At 41.4% G+C, this 12870-nt stretch overlaps 1 protein-coding gene across 6 annotated transcripts in view; it reads right to left on the bottom strand.

Moving 5' to 3' along the window:
- map3k4 (mitogen-activated protein kinase kinase kinase 4) overlaps nucleotides 1-12870 on the bottom strand; it is a 43948-nt gene that overhangs the window by 21272 nt on the left and 9806 nt on the right. For 3 of the 6 annotated variants that reach the window (XM_056254992.1, XM_056254996.1, XM_056254997.1), the window contains exons 2-6: nucleotides 7784-7959; nucleotides 6035-7350; nucleotides 1976-2233; nucleotides 1207-1359; nucleotides 310-467 (exon numbers count right to left, since the gene is read on the bottom strand). In XM_056254992.1, coding sequence (XP_056110967.1) covers nucleotides 310-467; nucleotides 1207-1359; nucleotides 1976-2233; nucleotides 6035-7350; nucleotides 7784-7959 — 2061 coding nt within the window. The remainder of the gene's footprint in view (nucleotides 1-309; nucleotides 468-1206; nucleotides 1360-1975; nucleotides 2234-6034; nucleotides 7351-7783; nucleotides 7960-12870) is intronic. The other 3 variants (XM_056254993.1, XM_056254994.1, XM_056254995.1) reach the window with 3 other exon arrangements.

Here is a 12870-nt window from a genome sequence, read left to right as displayed (position 1 = left end):
ATGCAATGCTATTTTACATTTGACTACTATTGAATTTCTGTACCTGAAAACTAGATGCCTAAATAACCTGAAAAGCACCGTTGGATTTATTTGTGATTTTGCTTGTAGTTTGATTACTTGTTCTTATTTTTTATTTGACAGTAGTTTTTTCCTCTGAACATAGCACATACCAAACCGTACAGAAACTGTGACCCTGAAACCATGATAAAAACCGTGAGTAATTTGAACCATTACACCACTAATAGAAATGCTATTCTTTAAACACATCCAGTAACTGAAACAGCTAGTGCACAGAGAGAAAAGACTAACCAAAAGAGTTTCCCAGACTGGGCTTCTCCACCCCGGATGTATGGAGTGATAACTTTGGTGAAGTTCCACTCCTCCTCCAGCAAGTTCTTCAGGCTGTGGGAGGCTTGAGGCAGCTGCTGTAACATCTGGATCCAGCTGCGCATATAGTCAAAGTACACCTGCATGCACAGACACACAGAAGACATTTTTTTGTCTGTTTGATTTTTCTATATCAAGCTCATCCAGATCACTGCTGTTCATGATGGAGATGTTGCTGGATTCTTCTGAACAACACTTTTAGGTAACACTATTTCAATAATCCACTTTAGACAGTACATTTAGACATTCTACTAACCATAAGTAACTTTGCAACTACATGTCAAATAACTCTCATTAGAGTATTAGTAGAGTGTCTGCTTAAAGGGATAGTTCACCCAAAAATGAAAATTCTGTCATCACTTACTCACCCTCAAGTTGTTCCAAACCTGTATAAATTTCTTTGTTCTGCTGAACACAAAGGAAGATATTTGGAAGAATGTTTGTAACCAAACAGATCTCGGGGCCCATTGACTATCATAGTAGGGGGGGGGAATAATATCATGGTAGTCAATGGGGCCCAAGATCTGCTTGGTTACAAACATTCTTCCTTTGTGTTCAGCAGAACAAAGAAATTTATACAGGTTTGGAACAATTTGAGAGTGAGTAAACGACAGAATTTAGATTTTTGGGTGAACTCTCTCTTTAATATCTGCTAACAATTTAATTCGATGGTCCCCCAACAGACATTCTACTGCTTATAAGTAACTTTTCACAAGTAACTTTTTAAAAGAATCACAGTCACTTTGTCATGAATGTAAATGTAGTTGCACAAAATAAGTTAATAAATAAGATTACAACACTAGTCAGTCCAAATCCCACCTCTAGCATTTTATGGAGATCCTCCTCAAACTCGTCGATGTTGGTGTTAGTCTGCAGACCCTGGGGGTCAGTGACGACGCCTCGCAGCATGAACTGGTAGTACTGTTTCATCAGGAGCCCTCCTTTAAGAACCTCTTTACACTCACGCACCAACTACAATACACAAACACACAACTCAGCCACTGTTGTAGCCTCTAGGAATCATTTCATGGGATTTAATTTAGCTATACCGAATCTGAGAATAGCTTTTAAGAATTTATGCTTCTCGAAGAGAGTCGAGCACAATGTCCCCCAAGAAGCATCACAGATCAAAACAGCCATAAGTCATAATCTACAACAAAAAACACTATCAATTAGTTTCACAACCAAGCTATCAAAAAAGTAATGCACATATAAACCAAGATATTTTATTGATAGACTCATATGCTGGCTTTGCCAGTTGTATTGGTTGATAACCATGTCTACTAGACCAGTAGTCGTAGTTCACCTTGTGTCAGTTCCAAAATCAATAGCTGTCAAGTGTCAATGAATAATATATTGTCAATGAATAATACACACACACACACACACACACACACACACACACACACACATACATATTATATATATATATATTCATTATATTATATTATATTATATTATATTATAGTGCTGTCAATCGATTACGATTAAAAAAATTAACCACAAATGTTTCTGTAATTAATAGTGATTTTAAAAACAGCAAACTTTTGAAAGGCAGTGTATGTACAATATGTGTATAAGTAATGACCTGCTTGATGCTGAGCAGGGATGGTTCCCCTGCAGGCCTTTGCTCAAGGCGCAGTTTTAGGCACTCGTGAATAACATTTAGCAGCACACGGCAAAGCACCAAGAAAGCCGGTCGGAATGAGGGCAGGTCCATATCCATTAGCTCCTTCCACGATACTCGTCCCGACCCCGCCTCCTCCTCTACCTGACCGGACACGTGACGAGATAGCTCTGGAAGGTAGTCACAGTGCTGCAAAGAATAACCTGGGACCGCTGACAACTAACAGGAACAAAGCAGAATATGGACATGGAAAACAGGAACAGAGAGAATATGGGCATGAAAATGCAGTTATATGAACATAAAACAGAAGACCACAAAATATTGCAGCAATACTGATAAGAAAAAAATAAAAAGACAAAACACTGACATCCATCCAATAAAAGGAAGAGTTCATGCAAATAAATATTATGTACTTATGCACTCACTCTCATGTTGTTCCAAACCCAAACAATTTTCTTTTTTCGATGCGAGTGAAACATTAGGTTAATACATTTTTTTTTTTTTTATGAATCCGTTGATCCTGTGTACAAAACTGGTTAGGATGATTCATTCACAAATCCATTTCTCGAATTCAACTCACTGACACAGTAGGGGTAAACAGCAAAAAGATAATCACTGAATTAGGGGTGGGCAATATTAACAAAATCTTATATCACAATACGATTAATTTACTTCATACAATTGATAAATATAACATTACTGCTATTTTTGCTGTAAACAGGGTGTTTTGATGCCAAAATTTTAGATAACATTGAATTTCATACAATTGAAATAAAATAATCAAATGTAAATAATATAAAACACTTCATAGACTTCATTATATGAAATAAATATACATTAACTCATATTAAAGCTACAAAAGTCATTTTGTCAAGAGCAGCGAGCGATTTTCTCTTTGTCTTTTGTTGTTTGATTAATATTCAGGACACAGACGGCAGCAGGTATATTAGGCTGCTGTCAAGACCAAATGCACAGATCTGGTAAGCGGTATTTGAAAAACGCTGTTTGGAAGTTAGTCGGACCGACACACGAACAAACAACAACAAACGTGTGTAGCCAATCGGCATTAAGGGGCGTATGACAGTGGAGGAGAGAGAAGGAGCAAGAGGCGGGAGATTTGAAGAAAGACTGCAGAAATGGAGATGAGACACAAACAAAAGAGAAAAGCTCAGAAGAAATCACTGGAAAACAAAGGGTTACAACTGGCCAAGAGCTTTTGGACCCGAGTTAATATTAGAAAAGCTTTCCAGCGCTGGAGAGAGCGAAGCTGTAAGGCCTGAAAACAGACGCGGAGGTTGCTTTGACTACGCTCCATACGTGAGTAACACTGGTTTTGAGTGTCATTGTTTATCTGGAGCTGCTGTGCTGTTGGCAACCAACAACAAACTGTAGTTTTTACAAGATTACATTACCTAAAAAAAATACTGTAAAAAAAGCACCAATGCAACATTTTTCTATATATCCTAATCATTTAACAACATGTATTCTTTACTTCAATGAGCTCATTGTTTCTGCTTTAAATTAATACATTGTTTAAATTAATATATTGTAAGCTAACTGCGTGATTTGTATATGTACATTTCTGAAATGCATTACTTACACACAGTCACCTCTGATAACAGATCACTGTAAACTGTAATGTAGACACGCATTTTCTATAAAGCTGCTTTGAAACGATATGTATAGTGAAAAGCGCTATACAAATAAATGTGAATTGAATTGAATAATAGGCTAATTGGGGGCGGGATATATGCATCACGCTCAGCACACATAAAGCTTGCCTTAAAGCACTGGCAAAAGTAGCCTAATGATTATGAATGTGTCGAGAAAAAATTGCAAGGAGACATTTTAATTGTTTATTAAACTAGTGTTTTCGGAGTCGGTGGCTGCCAAGATGAAGTTTGTCTCTGCAGTGTTGTGAACGCATGCGCGCACCTATAGAGAGAAATGCACCTTTCATTTGGATTACATAATCAGAGAGTATTAGTTTGATTCAAATTGGTTCCTTTAAAAGTAGACATTTCAAGCTTCTATAGGCATATTTCTCATGTCTGTGACTATTTATCCACCATATGCTCTTAAGTTTATTTTGTGCACCGTCAAGTACTTCATCAGATTTGTCGTGTTGCCGATTTTGACAGCAATCATCTTGTCTCAAATATTGCAACTGTCTGTTGGCATCGAGCCTGGTGAAATGTAGCCACACTTTTGATATTTTCCACATCTTTTACATCTTTGTGGGTTGGGACGCTTACACACTACAGCCTCACGTGTGAGCCACGTCTCTGTGGGCAACCACGTAAACTAGTGTTTTTCCTTGATGCCTCGTCACAGCCAATCATGCCGCATGAGTCACTGATGTTGACGAGATTAACCCCTTAGGTATCGAAATTTGGTACCGAACGACAAGCAAGGTTTCGATACTCGATAGTATCGAGGCAATTCAGTCAGTACCTAAAAAGTATCAAACTCGATACCCAGCCCTAGCGATCGGTGTTCGAGGCTGACTCGGAGCAGGGTGGTTAGGATTGGTGTGAGAGTTTTGGAGGCGGAGCAATGAACAGAGAGGTGTGTTTGTTTGGGTTGATTTCAAATATCAACATTGTCCAACAGCTTTTTTGAAATACCGCTTACCAAACCTTTACTACTCGCCAAAGTGTCAAGTGCAATAACCCGCCAAAAAAGAACTCAATTCAGTACTTAGACGATCTGTGCTTTATGTGCACATTCTTCGGGTGTCTGTCAGAACAGCACGCAAGAACCAAATTGAGTTCTGTTTGTATCTTAGGGCGTTTTCACACCTGAAAGTCCGCACCAAGGTCCGAACCAAAGTTCACGTTTTGATACATTTTATACTTTCAGAAAGTTTTGGTTTGGTTTCACACTGCAATTATGCGAGCGCACTAAAGAACTTTACGTGACATACTTGCGTCCTGTCGTCATCATCTGTGTGGGCTGCATCTTGACATTGATTGGTTTGTAAATGGACGTGCGTCTGACGTCAGCGTGTTGTCAATTCGGCGGGTAACTTTGACAACATGAATGAACAGACGCATATCGTTGCAACTATATTGTTATTTTTACAGCATAATTACCTGCAGCACCAACTATACACAAGGCTAGTTCAAATTCGCCATAAGAACGTTTTCGTCGTGCGAACATTTCCATTTTTGTGCGATTTTACCAGTTGACTTCTTATGTCATCAGACCATACTTCAATTAAAAACCGCGTCTCCTCCTCTCCCCATGTGCTACCACGGAACCTTCTGTTTTTCCGGCTATGCGGGAACCACCAGAACTTCCTGTAAAAGGGTCTGAAAGTCCAAGCCATACAGAAATGCTTTCACACTAGAAACGAACCAAACCTTTGTTCAGTTTGATCCGGACCGAGACTACCTCTTTTCGTCGGACCAAATTTTATCTGTTTGGTCCGGACCGTGATCCGGGGGAGGTTCACACCTGTAATTTTGATTCGGACCAAACTGAAAAGTCCAAAAGTCCGGACCAAACAAGGTAGGTGTGAAAGGGCCCTTATTGTGCTTGAAAGGTTTAAAATTGCTAGAAAGGTTAAAACTGGCAAGGCTTAAATGGTACAGCACCTCAACATCACGTAAGTATAACCCTGATATAGACGATAATGCAAAATCTCTACCGGTGGTCAAATTTGTACTGGTTTATCATGTCCACCGGTATATCACCCACCCCTACAGTGACCTTTTGACCTTTATGGAACTTGAAGCTCCTATTCCCATTTATAGCAATTGCATTAAAGAGCAACCAGTACAGTTCTCCCCTTTTGTGCTCCACAGAAGCAAAAAAGCAATACAGGTTTGGAACAAAATGAAGGTGAGGTAATGATGAAAGTATTCTCATTTTGGGTTGAACTAATTCTTTAAAACAACAACTCTCATTCTTTCCAAACTGCTATGAAGCCAAAAGGAACGTTTTCGAAATTTTCCCCCGATATTCCACACATTTAGTGCCAATCTAATGTCCTGGCAGCACCACAGTTGCTCTCACCTCTTGAGCCGGCATGTGACTCAACAGAGCAGTTCTGGACCTCTGCAGCGAGCGGTCCATCAGCTTGTGCAGTCTGAGGATCAGTTTACGCAGTCCCATCTGTTTAAGTGCCTTATCCACAAACGGCCTGTATATGGCAGTGGGACAGTAGCAGGTCTCGTTGTCCCGTGGGAGAAACTCCTCCTCTGACATGAGGCGTGAAAACTTTGGCGTGAGGCAGGGCGACTGCTCCCCATCACTAGTCGCCTCACTCAAGGTCCTTTCCTCCCCGTCGTTGTCGGCGGTGAAGGTAGCCGTGGACTCGGTCTCATCCTCGTCATCCTCATTGCCGCGGGAACAACGAGGAGAGGGGATCTCGAAGATGGGCCAGCCGATGCGGGAAAGGTCCCTGAGGCCCAGCACGGTGCCCATCACACGCAGCTTCTGGTTCAGGTCCTGAGTGATATTGAGCCACAAACAGAGCGCCTGCACCCTGCCCTGGAAATCCCGAGCTGCATACTTTTCGTAGTCCTTCTGCAAGGTTTGCAGAGACGGGAACAGAGCCTCCACTGACTCCAACAGAGACATGACCCGCTTGACCTGATCGAAAGCTACTCGCTGCCTTTGCAGGTGCTCCCGGCACTCCAGTGCTGAAGAAAGCGGAGCAGCAGCGTCAATCTCTCCCCAGGACATGGAACAAGTGCTAAAGCTAAACGGATCGTTACTGCAGTTGGTTTCACCGGGACAGGAGTTGCTCTCCTCGACCGAGACTTTGCTCTCAAGCCCGGCTAGGCTGCTATAATCCACTTTGAAGTGCAGAATCTCGTTGATGATTTCAGGTATGGCTTGGCGGGCAGTGTACAGGTACAGGTCCTGCTCCATGACGCTACGGCGGGCATGCCAGGCCTGCAACTCCAACCAGATGACCTCGTTGTTCTGGCCCATGAAGGCAGTGTTCTCCAGGCCTCGCTGCTCCTTCTCCTTCTTCTTGGATGACATGGAGGTGAGTTTAAGCAGCAGCCGGAGAGTCTCAAAGAACTTGAGACGGTCTGCCGGACAGTCTGTGCGTGAGGTCTGCCGGTGAGTGCGCACAGGCAGCATGCCCAGGCTCAGGTATGGCTTGCGGGGATCCATGTTTCTGGAGCCGATGGTACTGGATTTGGACACCGAATCCAGCATGAAGGTGCCCTCGAACTTGCTGTCCCGCTCGTTGGAGCGCTGGTTGAAGCGCTGCTTCTTTTCCTGCTTGTAGCTGTGAGGTTCTTCAGGAGGTTCGGCTGATCTGGCTCCTTCACGTTCTCGTTGAGACAACGGGCTGGAGGAACACGGCTTCTCTGCTGATGAAAGAGATGAAAGTTAGTGACAGATGACCAAACCCATTTATTACAATAAATCTAATTTCTATATCTACTTCATTTACATTGCATTTTTTTATTATTATTATTATTTACAAGCAATACAATATAACATTAATCAAATTATAACGTGCCATTTTATTTTTATTTTTTTGCATAGTGCAAAAACCTGACTATTGTTGACAATTTTCATTATTGTTGACTATTTAAATTCGGCTTAGTTGTTTCAGCCCTAGTTGTTATTCTTTTTATTCATAATTTTTTCCCCCTTATGAATTAACTTCAGTGGCTTTTCTTCATTTAAACGTCAAATGCATAAATTTTCATTCAACGTGATCTCAAGCGCTTGAATGTCACTCTAGAATGCGGCCCTAACACCATATGTTTCAGAAATTTGCACATTAAGGGCTCTCACCTTTGCCCTTTGACCCCTGGCTGTTTCTCTGGTGTTTGTTGGACATACGTTTTATCTGTCGAGGAGTGCGGGGAGGGGAGGTGCTGTAGAGATTCTCCTCTTCCTGGCTGGGCTCGTCCCAAGACTCATCCACCTCAGTATTCTGCTGGGGCACATCTTTGGACGAGTCCTTGAGCCTGAACAGAAATCAGAACAATCCAAAATATGATTATGGCCATGAACAGCCTTGGCAAACTTAACTTTACAAAGAATTTAGGAACAGATATCCATAACAAAGTCAAGAAGCAAGTTATATTCTCTACATAGCTAAGGAAATATTAGGGAAAACCCTTTAGCCCTTTAGAGTTGCAAGAATTATTCAAATATATCAATTACTGCGCTTTAAACTGTCATAAGATCAACATTTATATTGCTGAGGCTTAAAGATGTAGTGTGTATTTTTTAGTGGCATCTAGCGGTTCGGTTGCGATTTGCACTAAGGGCTCAGCCCACTGCTCACCCCTCCCTTTCGAAGAAGCTACGGTGGCTAAAACGGGACAAACATATCGTCGTCTGAGACAGCAGAGAATAGCCAGAGTAAGCCAAGAGTGTGTAACATTGTCACTGTTTCTGTACCACAGTCCATTATAAACCACATCATGGATAAGGTTTACAAAGCCATAGTCAGGTGAGGATCAAGGGTCTTAATATATAATAATAGTAATCAGCTGATTGTCTCACAAACGTAACCAGCACATTTCTCCCCACATAGCAAACCCATAATACAGCGAGGGAGAAGAACCACATGAAACTATGCAACTATATATTTTTTTCTACCAGGGTAGTAAAAGTTTAGCTGGCTAATATGAGCTGTTACTGTGGCTGAGCTGGTTAAAGCGTAATGCCTTGTATAAGCTCGACGCGTCCGCATGAGCCCAAAGGTGTGCGCGGCAAAAATGACGTGATTATAACAGCGTGCGCGCCTCCGCATCCCCTAGACACCATTTACTACACCCAATAGGCTTTTTTTCTCTGATTTTGAAAACTCTTCGCGATCGACTTAAAATGCTTCCAAGATCGACGGGTTGGTGATTCCTGTAACATACTGTTTTACGGTCAATGACAAGAGTACTAATCAGCTGTCTCACGAACGTAACCAGCACATTTATCTCCACATAGCAAAGCCATAACACAGCGAGGGAGAAGAACTAAGTTACATGAAACAATCCAACTACCTATTTTACACCGCTGACAAGGGAAAAGTCACTACTCATGGTGTCCATGGCTAGCTTCTAGCTTTCTGCTGCTTCTCTTTCAAGGTAGTGACGAAACGCGCTCTGTAGCGTTGTTTGTTCGCTGTCAGCTACCGTAGAAACATGACGTCACAATATGTCGACCTTCATAGAAGGGGGTGCCCGCGGTTATGTAGATATAAATGTCTCATTCTAAGGTAATAAAAACATAACGGTTCATTGAGTAAGGTCTTTATACACCACTGAACACATAGTTATGGATGTCATATTGCATTTCTGTTAATAGATACTAAATTTTTACACATTGCACCTTTAAATACAGATTTGGATATAAATTAAAGCTGCAGTCCATAGCTTTTCCTCTTTGTCGCCATCTCTCTGTTCGAAATCTGTAACTGCAGTGAATCGCGGAATTATCATCTTTACGTGGGTTGTAAATCGGCATGAAACAGCGCGGATGAACACAGTGCTTTGAGGCGAGTGCTGCTGTCAGTCACCGCGCTGTGTGGATACTGTCATCCAGAATCACAGATTCACTTTTTGAAAGTTTGACCAACATAAGAATTTTCATAAGAAAAGGTCTTCTGAACAAGTAAGTAACATCCATTTTTGTTCTGACCAACTAAGGGGGAAAAAGCATTCGACATAATAAGCTTCGTTAGATTTAATCAACGCGATTTACAGCAACCGTGCAAATTATAGCCTACTTTGTTCTCAAATTGTTCATGTTAACAACATCACATCAGCATTGCGTGACTAATGTTAAATTTAATGTGTTTTATGGTTACCTGTGTAGTTCAGAATTCATATTCTCCATAATAGCAAAACGAGAAAGGCACAACAAAGGAAACTCCATAACTGTGTGAATTAAGAAAACGCACTGTTACACGATTGAACTATTGAAATGTCTTACTTGTTCAGCAGAAAAAAGCCGTCTCTTCTTCCGTTTTGAACCCCTTCAAAACACGGAGTTCACGCACTTTTCAAAAGCCCCGCCGATGTTTAAATCCTTGTGTTCGCATGAGACGGTTTCTTTCTTTTTTCAATCACTGATGATTGTTGTTTGGATCTTTCTGGATGCCATAAGTTTAATTATGTAAAGTGCTGCGAGAAAAGCCTATACATCTAAACATCTCGTCACGCGCAGTATAGCCGGCTAGCCGAAACTCCTTCTTTATGTGTACGGGTGTGACGTAATGACGCAAAGACATGCTCGAATTTCCCGCGGAAACCCACCAGTACCACTGGAATTAAAATCATTATTACAAGCTAAACGTTTTGAATCTAGCTATGGCAAGCAGATAGTTTTGACCACTGGCAGAATAAGTTTTTTTAAATATAATTATTTTGGATTATTTTTAACTTAAAGTCCCACTCCGATCATATTTTGAGCTATTTTTAAACATTCCCAGTGGTCTTTAAATTATGATTATGCCATTTTTAGCCAAAATCACAAAACCTGAGCCGTTTTCTGGGACTTCGCTTCAGCAGAGCGGCAGTAGCTCATTAGCAATTCGCCTCTGCGTTGTGGGCGGAGCCGTTGGCACGGAGACGACCCTCCCCCTGCCCGTTGCTGAGAGCTCTGTCTCTCGCGCTAGCTTACATCCCCAATACCGGTGGGGCAACAGTATTATATACACGTTAATTATTATTATCCGAAGTTAATCAAAGTTATCACCGATCACCGATCATTATTTCACTCCAAGACGTCGCGTGTGGAGACGCCCAGTGGAGTTACTACGTCACAACTCCAGTCGATTTTAGCCAGCATTTTAGCGTCTGCTACTGATTCACAGCCATTTGAATGTAGAAATACTCAGAAAAACAACTTTGAGCTGATTTTTCTCAAGATATGTCCTCTAACATCAGAACAATGCCACAAGAACATGTTAACACCTAGAAAAACATTATTTTCATCGGAGTGGGTCTTTAAAAAAGCTACGGACTGCAGCTTTAACAAAATGCCTTAAAATAGCGGATCTTATGTACAACAAGATATGCAAAAAACTACAAATGTGCAATGTTTTCTGTCTCCAAATTTTAATAAAAAAAACCTCTGAGGGTGACCACTTGATTTATGTTTAAAAGAAATTTATTCGTGAGCTAATAAAAGTCTTTTAAGAGGATTACAAAAAGTATCGGAAGAGGACATGCATCCCATAGACAATGAAACAAACAAAAAAGGACTGCATTTGCTAGTGGGAGGGAGAAAACTGGTGCAAAACTCCCCATCATGCAGAGACAAACTGTGTAGGTGTATTTGGACACGTGCATGTCTGTGTGTTTGTGTGGGAGGAAAATGATACTGATACGGGGCCATTGTCAAGCAATGGAGGAAAGGATCACTTTCACAGTGGGGTCATCCTTTGGTTGACTTAATCTGTGATTTCACTCACAAAGACCCCTCTGAGCAAAGCCCAAGTCATCCATCTGCCCCTCAAACATACATCAATTCCCCACAATCCCCCAGGGAGTCTCCAGGCAGACCAAAAGTCCTCCCAGACACCTGCTGCAGGGTATTGTGGTCCTCGTGCCAGAACATTCAGACACAGACGGCCCGACGACTCCCCGCACCCCACCGTTGCCGCCACTTAACATATGGATACCACCACAAGACCCATCATTTACATTTAGCTTACTCACATCACAAAAAAGAACAACAATTTAAATTGTGATTTTCTTTTAAAACTCGTTTGCCGTTCTTATTTGTAGGTCTGCACAATTCGGCCAAACATTTTCTGATAATATATCAGATATGACTATAAAATAAAGCAATAAGCCCCGTGAACTTATTGCTTTTATAAAATGGTTACTCCATAAAAATATTCATTTTAATATTTATTTTATTCATAAAATAAACACCAGCAACATATGCAATATGTAATTAAATCGCAACCTTTACGATTTGATAGTCTCACTAAGCCATATCACAATTGTGCAGCCCTACCATTTACAGACACTGCAAAATGATGTGCGTTTTTCAATAATGAGCATAGCAATGTCATAATTCATAAAAAACCCAACCAACACAAGATATAAGAGTTCCCATAAGTTCTGAGAGTAAATATATGCAGTTACATTTACAGAAAGCAAACTAGTTGCATGCATTGCAGGGTGTTTTTTTGTGCAAAAATTTGGGCTCAAACTGCCTAGTAAAACTCTGAAAAGCTTGCTGGGAGAGTGACAGAATGTTTGTGTTTGAAGGTGCAGCCCTGGGCAGAGTCTAACTGTGACCAAACCCTTCAGGAATGACACAGGAAATGGTGAAATCACCCAGGCTCTGGCTGTTTGTTTGGTTGGTTGTCATGACGTATCTTCATTGAACGCTGCTTGAGCACTAGAGTGGAAAGGTCTAGAGGATTCTGCCTCTGTGCTGCTATCACCCCCATTCAAAGGCGTCCGTCCGACCCGCAGGAACACCAGGGCAGTGCCGAGTGCAACCCCATAACCCACAAAAGCAATACACGTTGTTGATTTACGGCTGCATATGGAGCTCAGGTCCACTGAATAGCTCATCCAAGGTTATCAGGAACAAACTATACAGCAGAGGAATGTTACACCCTTTGACGAGGGCCATAAACAGAGCTGACCACATCTGCCTCGCTGCAGTCAAGAGAGGGCCGTGACCTCTGACCCCACCCGCCACTGGAGTCATTGTTGTAGCCTGCAGCGCTTCATTGTGTGCGAGCGGCACGTGGAACAACTGTCTCGGCGTCTAATGGCTGGTTGCAGCTGGTGATAGAAATGGATGATATTGCTGAAAACTATTAATATTTTTAAGACTTTTGACAATAATACTACATATAGATGTTTTTATGTAATTATTCAGAAATAAGAATAAGTAGTGTTGTCAGG

This window comes from Rhinichthys klamathensis, unplaced genomic scaffold (genome assembly GCF_029890125.1).
Source record: "Rhinichthys klamathensis goyatoka isolate OS25496 unplaced genomic scaffold, OSU_Roscu_1.1 h1tg000115l_1, whole genome shotgun sequence".
NCBI classification, from domain to species: domain Eukaryota; kingdom Metazoa; phylum Chordata; class Actinopteri; order Cypriniformes; family Leuciscidae; genus Rhinichthys; species Rhinichthys klamathensis.
The sequence above is the reverse complement of the archived record's forward strand: the minus strand, read 5'-3'. Positions and strand labels throughout refer to the sequence as shown.